At 38.3% G+C, this 22126-nt stretch overlaps 1 protein-coding gene and 1 pseudogene across 1 annotated transcript; both read left to right on the top strand.

Annotated features, from left to right (window-relative positions):
• The first annotated feature begins 923 nt into the window (after positions 1–923).
• Positions 924–5456, top strand: LOC115825532 (class I histocompatibility antigen, F10 alpha chain-like). The gene is made up of 4 exons (XM_030789316.1): positions 924–1014; positions 4004–4265; positions 4408–4688; positions 5134–5456. The coding sequence occupies exons 1-4, from the start codon at positions 924–926 to the stop codon at positions 5454–5456; spliced, it is 957 nt and encodes a 318-aa protein (XP_030645176.1).
• Positions 5457–9384: 3928 nt separating this feature from the next.
• LOC115825531 (class I histocompatibility antigen, F10 alpha chain-like) lies at positions 9385–15933 on the top strand (annotated as a pseudogene).
• Positions 15934–22126: the final 6193 nt, after the last annotated feature.

Below are 22126 nucleotides of genomic sequence, written 5' to 3'. Positions count from 1 at the left end.
CCACCAGCCCATCTTATGTCTAGATCACAAGGTACGTAACCTGATAACGTTCAAGAAGAAGGGCGAAGCGCACACTGACTGTGCAATGTATTTTGTTGATTTGGGAAATCAGAATGATTTGGGGGATGGGGGATGTATTGATGCTCGAGTGCCTAATCAACACAAATGGATATTTTTCTTTGTTACTTCTTTTTGATATTTATGAGTCCTATTTTTGTATATATATTTTATATTCATACAGTTTTAAATATTCTGATTATTTTTTGTGTTGTTCCAAAAGTCTGAGTAAAGGTTACAGTTAGAGCTGAATGATGCTCATTGTGGGTCAGATTTTATTTATTTATCGGATCCACAAATGTACAAATACAGACATACATATGAACACCTGGACAGCTGGTATGCTCAGTATGGGCAGATACTCCATAAGAGAGGGAGAGAAAAGTAAAAATGAAATAGGCACTTGTACCTGGTGTCTGTAATATTCTGCTGAAACACACACAACTATAACCGTATGCTTACTCCTCGGGTGACTTTAGTAACCATGCAGGTAAATTCACAGCACAGTGTCTGACCAAATCATCTCATCACCTTTTTCTTCACTGTTTATATTTGAATGCCCATGCCAAAACCTGAAATACAAGAAGATTCAGTTTAATATCCTTACCTTTCATAAACCAAGCCCAATGGACTTTCTGTTTTACCACCCACCCACTGTGGGAAAGTACTGTTGGAGGAGGAGTCAGTCTTACCACAGTAGAACAATGTTGTTTGTTTACTTGAACCTCTGAGCACACAGTTTTAATCATATCACTATGTTCTTTGTCCAGTGGATAGGTCCTGTGCATTATGGAAGTTTTATTACCCCCTAGACATTTGTAAAAAATGCATTATTTTAATCAGAACTGATTATGTTTTTCAGTGGTATGGATGCAGGTGGCGCAGTGGGTAGCGCTGTTGCCTCACAGCAAGAGGGTCTCAGGTTTGACTCCTGGCCGAGTGGCCAGGGTCCTTTCTGTATGGAGTTCGTATGTTTGTGTTTGTATGGGTCCCCTCCAGGAGCTCCTGGGTGTGTGTGAGTGTGTGTATCTGCTCTGTGATGGACTAGCAACCTATCCAGGGTATTTCCCCACCTTTCACCCTATGGGATAGGCTCCAGCAACCCTAATTAGGAAAAGCGGCTTAGATAATGTGTGAGTGAGAGAATTGTATGGATGCTCCTTTGGTATCTGTTCTTACACGCTTATCTTTGGTGTTTTTAATAATTTTTTTTTTTTTTTGCTTTTATATTTTTACTAGGACTCAGTGTTTGAGTCCTAGTGTTTGATAATAAGCAAACCATTGTTAAATTAGGCATGTTTGCAGTCTGGCATGGTGATATAACGATGTTTTGACACGTTGTGATGGAACATAATTTTGTTACAGGTAATTTAAATGATTGGTAGCGTTTTCTGGTTGTCAAGTTCTTTGTCTTTGTTGTGTGGTACTTATAACTACAGCATTTATCTATCAGGCCATTGTCTCATGCCAGCTGAGTTATGCACATAATTAATGTATTTATTATGTTGGCTGCTTTGGGAAAAGGCATGTGCCAAATGGATAGATCTAAAATGCAAAACAGATTTTTTTTAATTCATCATTTGTATGCATCTATATCAAATACACATGTACAAACACTTGTCTCTGTCACTGGTCACTGTTAAAATTACAATAAACTGCCATTTTGTATTTTTACATTGTCCATACTTGTTTGCACTGCTTACTTTGTGAAATAATCTGTGCATTGTGGACATACTTTACAATGCACTGTGAATCAGTCACCAGACTATCTTTATTCTACACGCCAGCCAGAGGAGGAAGGGTTCCCCCTGTTGAGTCTCATTTCCTCCTAAGGTTTCTTCCTTCTATGTGTGTCATTATAGGGATTTTTCATTGCCACTGCCCCCTTGGGCTTGCTCACTGAATATTCAAATAAACTTTGATGATACAAAGTGTCTGATGGTATACAATTTAGTCTCAGTTTTTCTTTTGGTAAAGAACTGAATGGAATTCATCTCATAAACATTATGATATTGACCAACCTACAAATGTGCCTTGTTATCCAACTTAGACATACAAATTTGATTCGGCTGCAGAGGATAAATAATTTTAAAACACCAGTATACATTTACACACATCTTTGACATCTGTGCGGAGGTCACAAGTTCGTCGTAATGCCGTGATACAAATCGCTGTGAATCCTTATTTACTGCTCGCCGATTACAAACCAGTGGTCTGGGTACCTGCTTATCTGATTATTTAAGCTACACAAGTCCTTGGCGAAAGAAACAGGCATGAGACGCATTTTTTCAGAATAAATGTAACGCACGAGTTAGCATGAAATCCCTATTTATATTTAGTTATTTCCCCTTTAATACTCCTCCTGTGATTTCGCCTCTTTCCCAGAACAGGTCCTCTGATACAGATAATGCTTTCACAGGATTTGATAAGCCATCGCACTTTTCGTCTTTCCATTCATTTGTCAATATTTGCCTTCCTCACACATCAGTGCTACAAAGTTGCGATGCGCATGTGCACTGTTTCTGTGTTCACCGTGTCCTCCTCGAGGAAGAGAGTGCAGGCTTAAAATAGATGGGTTCTCAAACCAGACTGTGCGTGGCTTTAAGCTACTGTTTCAAACTCCAACAGCATATAGGCACAGCAGAGTTACCTTGTGTAATGGTGGCGGAGAATCTGTAAACAGATTTAACAGTATTAATCGTACGTTCTTTTCAGAATAAAGCAAAAATAAGATTTAGCCCCACTACTTGTATAAATTAGACCTGGCTTTTCATGTAATGTGCTGCAAGACTTTGTGACTTTCAGGGTCACTTTGAAATAAATTGGAATGAGTTGAAAAAATAATTTTTCAGCATTATTCATCACAGGTCAGTATATAACAGGTCTGAGCAGAACAAGAAAATTATGCCATATAGGAGCATGTAGAGATCCAGCTTCTAAGAGTCACTGAGTAGATATGAGTCTGCTTACAGAGTCGGCCCAGGAGACATAAGGACATGACATAAAATTTACAAAGCTTTAGCAGGATTAAACAGGATTACTCCAAGACTGGGCACTAAACAAAGAACATGGAATTTTAATCTCTCTGGACAATGAGAAACAGGTGTAAGTGATAAACTAATAATTCACAAACTAAAAAGCAGAGTTTGTGGCAGGACATGACATAAAATTTACAAAGCTTTAGCAGGATTAAACAGGATTACTCCAAGACTGGGCACTAAACAAAGAACATGGAATTTTAATCTCTCTGGACAATGAGAAACAGGTGTAAGTGATAAACTAATAATTCACAAACTAAAAAGCAGAGTTTGTGGCAGGACATGAAATAAAATTTAAGAAGGTTTTCTGATGATTTGGGATTACAAGCAATGAATGCTCTTAGACATGAGCAAAACATAAATTTAACAAAGAGCAAAATACTTAACAAAATACTGAAACGAAACCACCAGCATGAGCCAAGCCCTCTGAGACCTCTAAACAGGATTCCTCCAAGACTGGGCACGAAACAAAGAGCCTCAGGGAATTTAACTTCTCTAAACAATGAGAAACAGGTGTATGTGATAAACTAATAATTCACAAATTAATAATCAGGGGTTGTGGCAGGTCTAATGGTGTCATCCAGCTCCCTCTTGTGGTCAGTATGTGGTGTGACACATCGATGTTAAGTTGGTTGAGTGAAGTAGTGGAATGGGAGTCTTGAATACATAAGATTCTTGCATTCTACAAATGGCAGTTTACTGTGCTATGGGCATGTTATTTTTATGCTGAAATCTATTGCTTCAAATTGTTGCAATTATGATGACAGTCTTATTGTGAATTCTCTTATATTTTGCAGAAGTTCATGAGCTGATACTATTTTTGCTGGATCACAACCTTTATCTTTTTTTTCAAACTGGGAAATAGTCTATGGTCATATTCTTATAGTGATCTCTGTTATATGTTACAGATGTACATTCTATTACCTGGCATTGTGTTGGATCACAAGGCCTTGGTTTGCCAGATTATTTTGAGGTAGTGACTGTGGATGATGTGACAGTCTTCTACTATGATGGCAATATGAAAAGTGCAATACCTGTCCCTGAATGGCTGAACCACACAAGTGCACAGCAATATTGGGATTTCATTACATCAAGAGCAAATTTCAACAAAGAAAAAATATTACATGGTCTGAAATCTGCCACTCAGCACTTTAACTTAACAGGTAAATGGTCTGCTCTAAAAAACCCCAAAACAAAACAAAAAAAAAAAACTACTGTATACGTAATACTTGTTACATTCAGTAAATGCTTGTCTTTCATGTTTTGAAGTTATTAATTTGTACTAATAAAGGTTGTTAAATTTTTTTTTAAGTGCTTCCTATAACATTTACCAGGCCCACAGTCAATGTGACCTTCATCCAGATGGAACTGCACGAGGCTATTTAACTCATGCATTTAACGGCAAGGATTTTACAAGCTTTGACATTGAAAACAAAGCTTTTGTAGCCACGGTGCCTCAGGCAGTCCACTATAAGATGTTCCGGGAGAGAGATCAGGCTGATATCGACTTCATGTTCTTTTTCTACAAAACGTGGTGTATTGACGGAATCAAGGAGTTCCTGCAACTGGACCCCAGGCTACATGTGAAGAAAGGTACAACTGTGATGTTCACACTTGTGTTCATGACTTTTATTTAACATGGAAATAGAGTTGTTCTCTTTTGCAATCTGAAAAAGTATGAAAAAAAAGTCTGAATTATCACACAGCCTGTATATTCTATATACCTTTACTTCTACAGAGCACAGGAGTAACACTGCAGTAGCCAACAATATCAATTTATCATTTAAAAAAATGAAAAACTGAAAAAGAAGTCAACCACTATTTTCTTTATGAGGCTGAATAATTATGTTTACAGTTCTTGTTGTCTGTGCTGTTTGTTCATTCCATAATTTCTGAGGTCAGGCTTTTTTTAGAAGTGAAGCTCATCGTTCATTGATTATTGATCACTTAATTAGAGCCAAATTACTTCCAGTCATGCGTGATATGGTGATCATGTTCACTGTTCTTATGGTGATATTTTTGCCTGTTCATTCCACAGTTCCAGAGGTCAGATTATTTGAGAAGAAAAACTCTGCCTTCACAGAGATCACATGTCATGTGACTGGGTTCTACCCACGAACAGTGCAGGTTCAGTGGTTTGGGTCAGACATGCAGCCTGTGGTTGAGGAGGTGGATAGTGAAAACAAAGTGCTACCAAATGGAGATGGTTCTTATCAGATAAGAAAGAGTGTTGTGATACCAGCAGAACACACAGACATACATCACTACAGCTGTGTGGTCCAGCATAGCAGCATACCTGGAAATATCACCAAAACTTGGGGTAAGATCCTGCTGAATCCAATACTGATTTATCACTTTTAACCTTTATTCCTGAGTGTGTCAGTTTAAATTTTTAAATATGAAAATTAATATTAATAAATATATGATAAATTATAAATATTAACTTTAGATCGGCAAACATATTCTGTCCTCTGTATGTGCTTCCTTTGAGAAAAAATAAATAAAATCAAATTATTTCATTTCAAATCCACAGTTGGTAAACAGGACTCATCTGTCATATTTGCTGTGGTAATACCTGTTGTTGTGGGTGTTTTGGTAATAATTGGATTTGGACTCATGTTCTGGTGGTGCTGTAACCGTAAGGGTGAGTATATTTGATTGATCTCTGTTATTCTTGAATTTTCAAAGTAAAACAAGGGTTTTTGGTCATTGACTAATCTGTAGTTTTTCTTTTTTGCAGTTGGTATTCTGTAAAATAATTTATATTCATCACAGGTATGTTTTCAAATCATATTTCCCCCTTATATCTAATTGTTCTCTCAGTTTATTGTGTTAATGGTGTGAGGAAAACTTCCTCCCTCTAACATTTTTCTTCCTCCTCCTTTGTCCTCTCTCATACAGCCATCTGACTCATGTAGCACTATTCTCATGTTGTGAATGAGTGACCCGCCTTCCCCTGCAAACAGGAGCATCTCTATCTCTGTTTCAAACTGTGGGTCATCTGCTGTGTTACTAGAAGCCATGGGGCAGCTGTGGTCTAAAGGTTAGCGAAGCGATTCCCAGGACCGGCAGGAAAACATCCACGGCTGAAGTAGTCTTGGGCAAGGCTACTGGTGTGTAAGGATGGGCTAAATGCACAAGTCAAATTCACTGAAGACAGTTAACTTTGGTTACTTTGTTTTTAATATATATCTAATTTTATTTATGGGCATGAAGGTACGAAGTGCAAAATGAAGTTTTTCAGCTGTGTGGTGCATTTCTTTGAATTATGTGCTGGTTTTACAGACATATCTATTTTAAACAAATCAAACACTCGCTATGTGGATAAGTAATAGAACAGCTAATTAGTTTAACTCTGTTAAAATATCACGAAAGTGTAATGTGTGCGTGCGTGTGTGTGTGTGTGTTAGTGTGTGTGTGCGTGCATGACTTCACAGGTCTTAAATGCTTGTTCTTGCAGATTATATCTGAAATGTGATGTGTCAGAGGGGAGTGCTGTGTGTCCAGGTTTGGAAATACAAGTGTACTGCATTTCATTTTCAATTAAACTTCTAGTCTTGCTGTATACTGTGACACCTGCCAGGACAGGATTGTAAATATGAAGAATTTAGTATATTTTCATCCTCTTTCAAATTGTCCTCAACAATCTTTCAAGGTCAGAGGGATTTTATTTTAAAACATGACAGAAATTGTTCCATGTAAAATTCTAACATTTGTTTCCCTTGACCTGTTGTTCACAGTGTTTGCTTTGCACAATAACGTTTTTCAAAAAGCATCTAAATACTATGTAACACTATACAACATGTACAGATACTATTATTATTAAAGTAGCATTACCTTACGGATTAATGTAATAATAATGCATTTCAAATAAAAATTACTTTTTGCTTTTGTTTTGTGCCTTATGTTAGTTGAATGAATTTGATTTGAACCATTTGCAGTCGTCTTGGAGAAAACTGCTGTGACCCTGTGCATGGTGGTAGATAGTGTGTAAGCTTTGTGCATTCGAGTCATGAGTGGAAACCCTCTTAATGTTTTGAATGTATCATCAGGCAACAAAATAGGCCCCAATATAGAGAGAGATCTCAGCACCTTGTTTTTTGAACTGCTCCAAAAGGATGTATCATCATAATGTATCATCAGGCAGCAGTATAGTCCAGAGAGAGAGATCTCAGCACCTTATGAACCATGCCAAATGGAATTTTTACTAATGTAAATGAATAAATGGATTGAGAACTCTAAGAATATTAATGGCAGGTTTAGATACAACATGTTTCAAGATACAAAATCACAATGGTTGTAAAACTGGTAAGTTTTGTAAAGAAGAAGAAAAAGTACTTTAATTTTATCCTAAATGTGAGCCTGTAACTGTGTCTAAACTGAGTCCTTCCTGATCCTTGTGTCTACTCCAGAATCTCTCCCTGAGCTCAATACCTTTAAGTCTGTCTAATAAAGTCACCCAGACCTGCACATGCATCTAGTCTCCTGTGAGTTAACTGACACCTCCAAACTCCCCTGATTATCAGTCTGTCTGGAGATTTATTTTTGACTAATTAGTCTTAGAGTAACTTAATTGCCATGGCACCTAAATGTGTCAGTCATGGTTGAAGAGCACAGCTCCAGAAGAAGACTGGATTGGAGGGATATAAATGTTCTTGCAGAGAGTGAAAAACAACAACAACAACAAACAGCCAATGTGAGCTCTGAGGTCTGCCTTCAAACAGTTTAACTTGACAGGTAAATGGCCTGTTTGCCTTAACATGTAATATATTCAGTGAATTCTTAGAGTTCAGTAAAATGTCTTCTGTCTCAAACTGTCCTCTAGATCGTAGCATGTTAACGAATCTAACCTAAAATAGACTCTTAAATGTTGTTGTTAAAGGAAATACTTAAAATATTATCAGAGTCATGGCGGCTTTTGATGTCTCCATTTAAATGGAGCAAGGCATTTTAACTCGTGCGCTTTTTTTTCATCTTGTATTTAACCTTGTTAAGTTTTGCCTATTGCATGATGTGACATTATCATTCATGTAAGATACCAATATTTTTTTGAGTGTTTCAATTTAAAGTAACCAAAGAAGCACTTTCGTTAGATTGTTACTAACATACACACTAAGGGTGTCCTAAATGTACATATAGCCAGCAAGTGCAAAATTCTTTCTGTGACACCTAGGTGATAAGTTGAGTATTCAAGAGAAAAAATGAAAAGCAATTAAAGATTTTAATTGCAGGTGTGATGCTATAAAGGAGGATGACGTCGTCGAAAGAGAGATGATCAAATGCAATCAGTCTTCTTAACAACTTCAGTTTTCTCCTAACTTATGTCAGTGCGACTAAAGACATGTTCTCAAATATCGTTGTACTAACATATTATTTTTCCCTGGTAATCCTCATGTGAACTTTTGACACCCCCCCCTATACATACCCTTTAGAAAATATATTCTAGTGTCAAAGTGGTACAATTTCTTCATCAGAAATTTTTTACAATCAATAATACAATTTATCAAGACCATCAGCTGGTAGACATGCTATGTTAGGGTCAACATTATTTTGACTGCACAACGGACATGGGGTTGTTCATGATTTTAATTTGACCTGTTTGTAATCTGTTTAAGGTATGTATCAGTTACCTACAATGTAGTCAGTTCCAGCTGTTTGCAATTGTAGTTGATTTTTGTTTTTGTTGCTGTTGTTTCTGAGTTTGTAAAGCTCTAAAAGTGTTGTTTATGTGCACTGACTTGCATCCTAGCAGCAGCCCACGGAGCAGCCCTCTTGATCCAAAGCCACCTGGTGGCTTTCTCTGCGGCTTCACTCGCAGATTAAGTGCCCTCTTCTTTTTCATCCCCATAAAGCCTATTTGGTTGGGGACTTTGCAGAGTGAGTGCCCTGCAAAGCCTCTGCAGCCCACCTCTATGGATTCATAGTATGTCTTCCAGTCTCTGTCCTGACACTTCTCCACCAGTTCCTGGTACTTTGTGCGTTTCCTCTCATTGGCATCTTCAACATGCTCGTTAAATCTCATTAAATCTGATTCTTAATCTGTGCAATTTTCTACAATATTCAACATGGTAAAAATGGTTTCATTTGTACAATAAACAGTTCACTGTGATTTGAAAATGATATATCAATTCTGACATAAAATTTCTTACTCTCATTGTTTGCCTGTACAGTCCCATTCTCAGAGTGAATTTTCTTGTATTTTGCAGATGTACATTCACTCAATGCATTTTTTGTTGCATCACACGGCCTTGACTTGCCAACATATTTTAAGGTGATTACTGTGGATGACATGCCAGTCTTCTACTATGACAGCAACATGAAAGGTGCAGTACCTGTCCCTGAATGGATTAACAGCACAAATGCACAACTTTGGAACTATTCTGCGTCCAGAGCAAATATCCACAGTGAATATTTAACAGCAGGCCTGAAATTAGCCACTCAACAGTTTAACTTAACAAGTAAGTATTCCATCTCAGAAACCACAGTAAACTTTATAGTTGTTACACTTCGTGAACACTTAATGATTATATTTTGAAGCAATGACTTGGAACTAATAAAAATTGTGAAAAATTTCAGGTGCCTCCTATAACATTTATCAGGCCCATGGTCGATGTGACCTCAATTCAGATGGAACTACATAAGCCTTTTTAACTCATAAATTTAATGGCAAAGACTTCCTAAGCCTTGATATTGAGAGTAGAACATTTACAGCAACAGTGCCTCAAGCAGTCCTCTATAAGAGACTGAGGGACAGAAATCAAGCGGACCTTGAGATCGTTGTCTCTTTCTACAAAATGAGGTGCATTGACGGAATTAAAGAGTTCCTGCAACAGGACTCCAGACCACGTGTGAGGAAAGGTGAAATTCTAAAGTTCATATTTGTGTTCATGACTTAAGCGGTCTATTTTTAACAGAGAAATAGAGATGTACTCTATCACAATCTGAAATTCATTGTAAAAAGCAATATAAGAGAGAGAGAGAGTTGTATGAATTGCAGCACAGTTACTACTACAAGCGGTATACTGCTGCAAATACGTAAAAACATCAGCAACAACAACAACAAAAACATTGTCAACCACTACTTTCCATGTATGATACAGCCATCATGTTTACTGTTCTTATTAGTGGTGCTGTTTGTTCATTCCACAGTTCCAGAGGTCAGACTATTTGAGAAGAAAAGCTCTGTCTTCACAGAGATCACATGTCATGTGACTGGGTTTTATCCAGGAACAGTGCAGGTTCAGTGGTTTGGGTCAGACATGCAGCCGGTAGTTGAGGGGGTTATTGAAGGAGAAGTGTTACCAAATGGAGATGGTACTTCAGACAAGAAAGAGTGTTGTGATACCAGCAGAACACACAGAAATCCATAGTTATAGCTGTGTGGTCCACCATAGCAGCATACCTGGAAATTTCACTCAAACTTGGGGTGAGATCCTGCTGAATCCCTGGATGAATTCTCAGATTTGCTTTGAAATCATTGTTCATTTAAAACTTTGTAAATATTAATATTTGAATGGGAAGAGACATTCGGTATTTTGTATGTTTTTCATACGGACAAAATGATCAGAGTTATCTCAATCTATCTCTGCAGCTCATGAAAAGGACTCATTCATTGTGACTGCTGTGGTCATTCCTGTTGTGTTTTTTTGTGTAAATGTTGGATCTGGATTCATGTTCAGGTGGTGCCGTAAATGTAATGGCAAGTTTGTCTGATTGACTCATCGCAGGATTTTAATATTATATCATTTTTCATTGACTAACCAAAACTTGTTTGTTTGTTTGTTTTTTCTTGGCAGATAAAATGCTGTGAATTTGTCCTTTATTATAATCACAGGTCATTTGTAACACTTATTCTTCCTTCAGATGTGTTTGTTTTCACAGTCTGATTTGTATACGGTGAGAAAAATAGATATAATGTCAATGTATCTGTTAATATCATTGTAAGAAAAGAACCCTGTTCTTTTCTTTATTTTCTCTCATTTGTCCAGTGTGAGTAACTGGATCATCTTCTACTGCAGAGAGGTGCATGTCCTAGTCCTTTTTTTCTTAGTCCTTTTTTTTTTTCATTGGCTACGCATTTGGACTAATTTTACCTGTGACTGCTGAACATGAAATATTATTTCTGTCACTTGTACATCTACCTGATTGATTTCTTCACTATTTCAAGAAACTTTTTATTTTTGTCTAGTTAATTAATACTTTGTTTGTGTTGGTTTGTTTTATTATAAAATAACTGAGATGTATAGTTCCCAAGACAGACAAGACAAAACACGTTCTTTTTAAAGAAGTGGGAAAAAAAATTCACCTGAACTGAAAGTGAACTGGCTCCAGTTCAACAGACTGTGCTTCCTTGATGATCGCCTTGCCGCTGATTCAACCTACTGATGGAAAAGGGATGTTGTATGTTATCTGACACAAAGACTCTCCCCAAGTGGTTCATCACTGTTATGACCCTGAGTCATAAATGGGTATTATTTTGTGTGCTGTTGTTTTTCTCCCCCTGCCTGTGTGTGGTGCTGTTTCCTCCCTGCCTGTCTGTGTTTTCCCCGTATGTCTCTTTAATGTGTTACTCTGCGGGTGGCGATCGAGGATTGGCCCACGGTTGACGGCGCCAGTTTTAAAAAGACGCGCCACCCAGATGCCGGGGCCTCGCGTTTTGTCCTGGCTACTTTGACCGTGACTTTTGTTTGTGCTTTGATAACTCGTGTGTGCTTTCCAGAAAGATTCGTTATATAGCCTAGTTTGTAGATCTTTATTTGTGTATTTGTAATTTTCGTTGTGATAGGTATTTGTTGGTTGTAAGATAATTGTAAATAATTTTTGTATTAACTGTTCGGGTAGTGGTAGGGGGTGGGAAGCCATTTTTGTTGGATCTTCTTTTCTCCTGTTTTTTCGTTAGGGAGTCAGGGAAGGTTTCTGTATTTTCTTTTCTCTTATTTTCGGGAAGTAGGTTATTTAGTTTGTAAAATATAGATTGTTTTGTTTGTTGTTTTGGCCGCGCTCACCCCCGAAGCTTTTTACTACCACTTTTGTAAATAAATCACTTTTTGGATTGTAATTCGTGGGCACAGGAAAAGGGGAGGTCACTTTTGTTATGCTCAGTAACCCCTAGGCTGGGCATAACAATCACAGCTGCCCCAAGCCCTCAGGTCCATCACCTACTCTTCCAGATGTTAATAGCCTGCCTCAGCATCAAACTGCTCAACCCTTGTCATCTGTTAATACACCAGTTGACTCCATGGATTTGCCTTCCATGAGACAGTATCTTTGCTGCTTAGTATTTACTCTTCTTGCCTTTACAAAGTTGGTTCTTGTTTGTTCTCTTAGTTCTTGCCTGGTGCCAAACAGGATACAGAACTTTCAAACCAGCACCCAGGATTCACTGAGTTTGATATTTCTGGGCTTTTGAGCTTTTATTTTGATCAGATTTTGTTCTCTTCAAATACAAGACATATGCCCTGTATCTATTGGAAACACTTTGCATGCAGGTGCACCTTGTTGGTGTCCAGTTACATATTATGACCCATCTGTTTCCATGTGCTGCATGTGTCAGCCGTCCCATAGCCCTTCATTAGTGGTCAGTTTTTATTTCTGAGAGGCTGTCCACTCTCAACACAGCAGTGGCACTGATGTGAGTGAACCCCCCCTGGGTGAATGTCCCCTTCAGTGAAAACTTGATGTGAAACATGTGCAGTCACAAGACTGAAGTGATCCTGCACATGGTGTTAGATAGTATGTTAGGCTCAGTCTTTAAAACCACACAAAAAATACTGTGTCATCGGATTGGAACAAGCCACAGTTTGTCTAATGTACTGAGTTTAGTAATGTTAGAAGCCTTTCCTAACATACTGAATCAAAGAGCAGAGCTGTGGCTGACGCGTGTTCCCTTGTGTGTGTGTGTGTGTGTGTGTGTGTTGTTCCAGAAATGACTTCATTTGCTTCGTTTTTAAATATTTACTTTAACTGCAGAAATGAAATAAAGTAATGAATTGTATCTGACTATCAACCACTAACAAGCCCATGCTCCCGAAATGAAACTATTCTTAAAGGGACAGGCACACATTAAGCCTACACTACATATGCAAATTACAAGCCTATACTACATAGGCGAACCCAAATGTTACTAAATGAACTATCAGGAGACATTTGGCTCCTACATAATGAGTGTTCTTGAAGAATAGATTCTACTAAAAGCCTGTGGTTATGCAATGTGTCTCGTGGCATAAAATCAGTTTCAGTTTCTCTTTTGATGAAGAAATGACTGGAATTCACCTCACACAGAAGAGACAACAGCAAAGATTAGGGGTGTAGAGATGTTTCTGTCCTGTTTCAAATTTTTTTCAACTTTTGTGTGTTTGTGAATGGAGTAGGATTTTTCAAAGGAATCTCCTTTAATTTTCAATTTTAATACAATTTGGCTGTTCCCTGAGCACCATAGACAATTGTAAATATCGAACATGAAGAACAAGATTTTGAATATGGGGAACTTAATGTGCTTTTGTCTTCTTTTAAAATTTCTTCAATGTTCGTCTGGAGGTGAGTGGACTATAACGTTAAAATTTCACACTGACTGGTTCATATATGTATTAGACATAACTGGCTTGCAGCTTCATGATAGAAATCGCTCTGTTTCTGGTGTGTGCTAAATGATTATGAATCAATTGCCTTTATTCCCTTGCCTATATTTTCCGTTTAAACACTACTATCTTTTAAAACACCATGTTCAACATTAAAAAAAAAACAGCTTTAAAGCCAATAAATGTATGCGTCATGGTGCACCAATCTTCTCTCTGTGTATACACTCAGGTAAAGAGATGAACATTTTTTTTGCAAATAGAAGGAAGCCATGGAAGATTTTAATTACAAATGTTTGATATGCTAAGGGTGATGAGGCACAGAGGGAGAACCCAAATGGTTAATTGCAATAAGTTTTCTAAACTGCTGTTTTCTTTTGTATGGAATTCATCTCACTTGACTGTCATCAATAACTAAGAACTATATTGTTCCAGTTCAGAGGCACACCATTAGGATACTAAGGTTTATTTGATAAGCCTAAGAGTAAAAGAATTGAAATGTGAAGGTATTAATGTGCTTCTCTCTTACTTTCAATTTTTTAATATGTAATTTCAAAACTGGATACCAACTGGTCCCATACATATATAGAAACTTATACATATTTGACGCAAGTTGGCTGTGGCTTCATGATAGAAGCTGGTCTTGCTCCTTATTTATTACTCACCAATACTTAATCAGTCGTCATTTTTATTCACCTAAATTTTTCCTCACCCTTTTAAAATGCACTGTACAAAATGAAAAGCGATAAAGATGTTTTACTGCAGCCAGGAAGTATGTGCGCTATGGCGGAATGAATAAACCTCTTTCTGTGACTACAGTGCGGACTATTTAGTCACACTTGCAGGGAAGCAATGAAAGATTTTAATAAAAATCTGATTCTGATTCAATGAGGGAGGGTAATGCTGTATCAACAGTAAATGGAATTTGAAATTGTTACATTCCTTCTAACATGCCATTTTTAATTTTGCAGTTTGTATGAAAGGGTAAATTCTTAAATTCTCTCTTATTTTACAGATGTACACTCATTGAATGTAATTGGTGTTAGATCACAAGGCCTTGACTTGCCAGAATATTTTCAGATGACAACTGTGGATGATTGGCCAGTCCTCTCCTATGACAATACCATGGAAAGTGCATCACCTGTCCCTGAATGTATTAAGAATACAACTGCACAACAGTTTTGGAGTTATTTGGCTTCCAGATCAAATTTCAACAAAGCAGTTTTAACCAGAGGCCTGCAATTAGCCATCCAGGAGTTTAACTTAACAGGTATCTCGTCTGAAAAACACTGCTAACCAAATACGTATTACTTTCAGTGTATACCTCTTTGTCATGTTTTAAGTAATGCAGTTGAACTAATAAGGACCGTTTAACATTTTAGGTGCTTCCACAAACATTTATCAGGCCCATGGTCGATGTGACCTTCATCCTGATGGAACTGCACAAGCCTTTTTAACTCATGCATTTAACGGCAAGGATTTTTTAAGCCTGGATATTGAGAGTAAAACATTTATAGCCACGGTGCCTCAAGCAGTCCTCTATAAGAGACAGAGGGAGAAAAGTCCAGTCGACCTTGACTTTCTTATGTCCGCATATAAAACATGGTGTTTTGACATAATCAACCTATTCCTTCAACATGATCCCAGACTACGCCTGAAGAAAGGTAAGATTACAAAGTTCAGATTTGCTTTCATGACTTAACAAGTCTGTTTTTTTTTTCTTTTCTGAGAAATAGAGGCGTTCTCTTTCACGATGTGAATTGTGAATTTAACTGATAAAAGTAAAGGAATGGTATGAATTTCCACATAGACATCTTTACTGCACTGCTGTGGTCAATAAAATTAATGAAAAAAAATGAAAAACAGAAAAAAGATCCCAACTTTTAATTTCTATAGAAGACTAAAGATATTACTGATCTTTCTTTTTGGTGGTGGTTTTGTTCATTGATTCCACAGTTCCAGAAGTCAGGATTTTTGAGAAGCGAAACTTTGCCTTCACAGAGATCACATGTCATGTGACTGGGTTCTTCCCACGAACAGTGCAGGTTCAGTGGTTTGGATCAGACATGCAGCCTGTGGTTGAGGGGGTTATTGAAGGTGAGGTGTTACCAAATGGAGATGGTTCTTATCAGACAAGAAAGAGTGTTGTGATACCAGCAGAACACACAGGCATATATCACTACAGCTGTGCGGTCCAGCATAGCAGCATACCTGGAAATTTCACTCAAACTTGGGGTAAGACCCTGTCACGAAGTGATGACTAGATATGCTTTCTTTTTAATCATAGACCTCTCATTTTACATTCTGTAAAAATTCATGATAAAATGTCAAGACACATTTTGCATTTTGTATATACTTTATATGAAAAAAAATTAATTATTTGTCCATTTCATTTCTGCAGTCAGTAAAAAGCAGTCATCCATTTGGCTTGCAGTGGTAATAACTGCTGCTGTGTTTTCTTGTGTAATTGTTGCATCTGGATTCATGCTCTGGTGGTGTTTCAAACATAGGAGTAAGTATAATTGACTAACCTCAGTTATTCTTGGATTTAATATGCTTTACTATTTATCAATTAATCAGATTTTTTTTCACTCTTGCAGCTGCCAACCTGTAAAATCATAACACTTTTAAATCATCATTCCCCAACCTATCAGCATTCGGCGTCACTGGACTACCCATTACAAGTATCAGTTACCTTTTATTTAATCATCAGTCTCATCAATTTTCTGTTCATTAACTAATGTGCTTCCTGAGTGTGTGTACCCCTTGTCTTCCCTAAAGTGTCAGAGCCACCCCTTCATCTGTTATTACCATGTCTTCATGTTTGTGGATTTAGTTTTTGTCTTTCTTTTTGTTTAAACAGTAGGTGATCTGTTATTTTTTAACAGTGGGGTGACCCAATGGCCAACAGGGAGGATGGCCCAGTGGTCACTGACACTACTCTATAGAGTATATAGGGGGATGGCAGGTTAACAAGGGGGATACATTTTGGTCATTTTGCTAACAAGGGGGATGGCATCCCCCCTCATCCCCCTACAAACCGCCTACTGCTTGTGAGAACAAAACTGTATTGATATGTAAAATTGGTAATTGTTTATTTTGTTTTGTATTTATGCAGGTGTTTAATCCTGCTGCTTCTGTAATTTCTATAGGTTTAAACGACCAGCAATACTTGGTTATCACTGTGTAGGTACTATTATGCATGTAAGTGCTGTTGCATAAATATTGCGTTTATGATACATAATTATTAACTGATTCATAATTGATTCCATAATTTCATGTATAAAATAAATAAATTAATTAATAAATAAATAATCTATTCAATGTAAGTTTAAAAGGATAATTCTGATGCGATCTGATGTATAGGAAATTCATTTGTTTTAAAATGCAATAGAGTATGAAACAACGCATTTCGTGAGAATATGTTGCCACATTTAGCGAAAGTGACAGAATTTAGGTTGATCATTGTTCCAAAGTATTGCTGGTCATCAGATATCTGACTCAAGGAATCTCTTTTCATAACAAGCAGCCAATGAGGTGCTTGTTTTACTTGTTGAATGCAAATGAAAGTTTTGGTGTATGCCAGCGCTAAGCGTTGTTTGCATTTTCATTTGTCTTCAAGCCATGTACGATATTTCTTGATATGATTGTCTTATGGTCATTTACATATAGTTCTCATGGTGTGACTAAGGTGTGGATCAGAGCTCAGACGTGCCCAAGTAATAAACGGCCATTTTCAATGAACGTACCTGTGTTTGTGTGGTTGTGAAGAGAGCTACAGTGAGAACTCACCTGCTTAACACGGGTAGGAGAGAAGACGACACCGCAGCGGATCATGACACGACGAAGATCCAGCATAACAGATAAGCAGATAAAAGATAACAGATAAGCCCGTAATTCATTGTTGGCATAATGATTGCAAGCAACGGTGATTAGACTGTGTTAAAAGTGCAACGTTTCAAGCCAACGCCAGAAAGTGCTCTGCTACAATCACAAGTTAAGGTGGCGTGAGAAGTGGTTAGTCTATTAACCTTGCATACTGTGCTTAATCTACTTGTTTGGGGATAAATCTGTTGTGCCGGTGTTTGGTTGTTAAGCCTCAAGGTTTAAGGGCCAACTCCACTGATGTGAAAACCTTTCTTATGCAAAGGATAAGTGATTTAATGCATTTTAATCCCTCTGCAATTAAGGTTTATATGTTACATTACACATCTGTGCCAAGTAATTTACAATCATCTTATTTTATTTTAAAATCAAAGTCAACTTGAAGTTTAGATAAGTTTAAATGTTGATACAGTTATCTTGGTGTAATGTTGAAGTCTGTATTTCGGAAACTCAGGCCTCCCACATAGTCCTCACACAGTTGTTAAGGAATTCATAAAGTAATTAACAACCCTCATAATTACTAACATTTAGGCCTGCTGTAGCCTACACTTACACATAGTCTAACAAAATCTAAGTCAAGCTCAGCAGTCGCATACGTTCCAGAGCCATTCAAGTTATCTCAAGATGTCTGACACAGGCACTGAGACCTACCGTAAAAATGCCAAATCAGCCAATCAGCTTGGAGTTAAAGACACCAGACCTGCAGAAGTGAAAGGGCTGTGAAGAAGCGACAGAACCCGAACCCTAACAGAAAAGGGAAGAGAACTTCAAGAAGAAAGGCTGAAGGGTGTACAACGTCGGTACAGAATCATCTATGAGAAATGGAGGTATCATGCAAGAATAGGAAAGGAAATATTGACTGACGAGGCCTTCAAGGACGAATTGAATGAGTTGACTGAGTGTGCTTCTTTAGCTCAACTGATGGCCACACTAAGGGCATCACTTTTCGTACAAAGATTCTGTGACTGGTCCGTATTGCATCACAGTAGTCGCTTGCTGGGTGGCACACTTTCTCAGGAAGATCTTCTCTTCTTCTCTAAAGTGAAAGAAGGTATAAGACAGAAGGAAGACAGCCACTATGAACTCCCGCCTCCTTTCAAGATGGACAAACCTAGTCTCCCAGACAATAAACAATGTGCAGTTCATAGGCTCATCTAATTAGAGAGGTGACTGAGGAGAGATAAACAGTATTGCAGAGATTACATCAATTTCATGAACGACATAATAACCCGAGGAGATGCTGAGAGGGTTCTGCAGCCCGAACTCAATAACCAACCAGCGTGGTACATTCTGCACCGCGGAGTCTACCACCCCCACAAACCAGGGAAGATCTGGGTGGTTTTCAACTGTTCGGCACGCTTCCAAGAAACCTCTCTAAACGATCACCTCTTGACTGGGCCAGACTTGACCAACACATTAGTTGGAGTGCTGTGTCGATTTAGAAAGGGTCCAATAGCTTTAATGTGCGACACTGAAAGAATGTTTCACCAATTTCACATTGCAAAGGAACACCAACACTACCTGAAATTCCTCTGGTGGGACAATGGCAATCTAGACTCCAAACCCTCGGTGTAAAGAATGAATATACACCTGTTTGGGGCAGCTTCATCCCCTGGCTGCTCCAACTTTGGACTCAAGCATCTGGCATCGCAGGGTCATGGAAAGTTCAGCAAAGAGTCCATCAAGTTTATCCAGAGAAGCTTCTATGTCAATGATGGCTTAACAAGTGTAAGGTCACCTGCTGAAGCCATGCATCTGGTGGAGGAGGCAAGAGCCTTGTGCAGAACTGGAAACCTTCAGCTGCATAAGTTCGTGTCCAACGCTAAAGAAGTGATTGCCGTGATACCACCTGAATAACGTGCCCAAACCAAAGATCTAGACATGGACTTAGGAGAACTTCACACTGAGCGACCCCTTGGAGTTCAGTGGTGCGTAGAAGCAGACTTGGAAGCCCTGAAGATTCCAAGAAGCTACCTTCCATCAGACTTTGGCAAAGCTGTGCTGTATGAGCTTCACAACTTTTCAGATGCAAGTTTTAATGGATATGGTGCATGTTTGTATCTCCGGGCAATAAGCGAAACAGGGCAGATCAGTTGCTCACTCGTCATGGGGGAGGCTAGAGTAGCTCCTGCCAAGGTAACAACTATCCCAAGACTTGAATTGTTGTTGGCTGTGACTTCAGTCCGCAATGTTGACGTCATCAAAAGGGAGCTCGACATTGAAAATTTGCAAGTATATTACTGGACTGACTCGAAGGTGGTCCCTGGCTACGTGATCAACGACTCCAATAGCGCTTTTCCACTAGGACGGTGCTGGTGCCCGTGCCAGTGCGGAGCCAGTGCTGCCTTGGTGCCTTTTGAGAACCGGCCCGCATTTCCACAGGTTTGGGAACTGAATGCTATGTAGCGAAAGTTTGGGTAAATTCCGTGGGGAAAAAATAATGTTGGACAGAACGCATCTGCTTGCTTTTTACTTTTATGCTAGGCTTCCACACAGCGAAACACCTCACGAACTTTGCCCAAAAACTTTTTGCTCTGGGGCGAAATTCATGAAAATAGTAAGCCTGTCACCTAGCTCAAAAGTTTAAAAGAGTGTTCAAATGATGGTTTGCAGAGGTCTATTTGCACCAGCCAGAGCCGAGAGAGTGAGTGTTTTTTCTACCATTCTGGGTCCAACTACGTTCATGTAACATGTAAACAACAGCCCATGTTGATGTAGACACAAATTATTGCCACTACATCTTTTGATCGTATACATATTTTCATGCTACATATAGCCTTTAGCCTACCACTATCTTAGTCAGACCTTTTTTGTTACTCCCGCCTCTCTAGAGAACGTCACGTAGTAAACACATCAAGCGCTGAACTGATTGGTTCTCGCATAGTTTTTGTTTGCATAGCCTCTGATGTCAGCAGTTCCAACTCTTAGGACCAGCAATTCTGTGGTGCTGTGCCAGTGCCAGCTTTTCGGCACTGGCACCAATATTTTGTCAGAGGAAAAGCGCGGCCCCAGTGCTCGATTAGGCACCAGCACCGGCACCGGCACCGCGGCAGTGGAAAAGGGGTACAAGAGGTTTCACACATTTGTAGCCAACCGGATCCAACACATAAGATCTAGCACATACTCTGAGCAGTGGCGACATGTCAGCTCCAAAAACAACCCGGCTGACTATGCCTCAAGACATTGGTGTGATGTAAGCAGCACAGCTACAACTAATACGTTTGACAATGGGTGTGTTGGATTCACGGTAGGTATGTGAATCATCAAGCATTGACAATAGTGTGGGAGAGAATTCTCAACCTGGGCCAGATATGGCCAAGAATCCAGCCACATTGTTCACCTGCTTAAAAAAGAGACAATCAAAGTTTTCAGAGTCTGATGCAGTATAAGTTTATTGTAAGAGCTCAAAGAAGCATACAACAAACTGAGCCGGTCCCGGGGATTGGCTGAAGCCATGTTCACAAAGCACCAATCTTTATAGTAATTTCTTATCAGTTTCAGACAATGAGTGTGCCTTGTCTCAAACTCTTTTGGTTGGGGTGCACCTGTTGGTCTGGCCTTGCAAATTCCCAGAAAATTCTGTAATACACCATGGTTTATGTTGAGTCCATATTTTTGATTAAGGTAATCAGAATCTGTCACCAATATTTCTCTCTCTTCCTTACTAAAATTAAAAAAGAACACAAAGAGTCTGATACAGTGCACAAAGACGATCTCAAAGTATCTTTTCTATTCCTCCATTCACAGATCACATTTTATAAAAGCAGAACATCACGCATACAAAAATTATAGTTATGAATTCTTAATACAAAATGATTATGTTGATTAACTCACACAAAACCGGCCACATAACTGTTACAATGTTTTCTTAAACCAAAGAAACATTTTATTTCTCCAACAATAGTCAATAGAATCGGCCGTGCTAATATTAATATTTGAATGGGAAGACAAATTCAGTATTTTGTATGTTCTTCATATGGGTAAAATGATTAGAGTTATTTCATTTTATCTCTGCAGTTCAAAAAAAGGACTCATCCATTGTGACTGTTGTGATAATTCCTGTTGTGTTTTGTGTGTGTGTGTATGTGTGTGTGTGTAATTGTTGGATGCTCAGGTGGTGCTGTAAATATAAGTATAAGTTTGTCTGATACTTTAAATCATCTTTAGATTACTTCAAGCACAATGTGAATGCTATGTAAATAGTTGTTATACTGTATTCTTTTGGGAATAATGACATGAAAAAAAAGTCTGTGCATGTTCAGTACAGACGCAACCATTGTAGGCCTAACTACGTAGTATGCACATCAGCGACAACGTAACATTTTCTTTTTTTCAACACTTAAAAATTGCTTTCGTCTAATGACCTGAGAGAGAAATACATAGAATAAAACACGAAATATTTAAAGTATGCATATAGAAAATACAGTCATAAATAGCGAAAATATAAATGTTTTAATACACAAGTAGCGAATTAAGGAGACGCAAGGCTAACAATGCTCAAAGAATAAGTGCTGGAGAGAGACTGAGGATCTGTGAAATTGTGGGGGGCTACAGCAGGGTATGCCTGCATAT

This window comes from Chanos chanos, chromosome 12 (assembly GCF_902362185.1).
Source record: "Chanos chanos chromosome 12, fChaCha1.1, whole genome shotgun sequence".
In the NCBI taxonomy this organism is placed as follows: domain Eukaryota; kingdom Metazoa; phylum Chordata; class Actinopteri; order Gonorynchiformes; family Chanidae; genus Chanos; species Chanos chanos.
The sequence above is the reverse complement of the archived record's forward strand: the minus strand, read 5'-3'. Positions and strand labels throughout refer to the sequence as shown.

Coding starts and splice junctions, on each gene's coding strand:
- LOC115825532 (XM_030789316.1), top strand. CDS start 924: ATGGATGCAGGTGGCGCAGTGGGTAGCGCTGTTGCCTCACAGCAAGAG. Junction 1,015..4,003: donor GAGTGGCCAGGGTCCTTTCT/GTATGGAGTTCG, acceptor TATATGTTACAG/ATGTACATTCTATTACCTGG. Junction 4,689..5,133: donor CAGGCTACATGTGAAGAAAG/GTACAACTGTGA, acceptor TTCATTCCACAG/TTCCAGAGGTCAGATTATTT.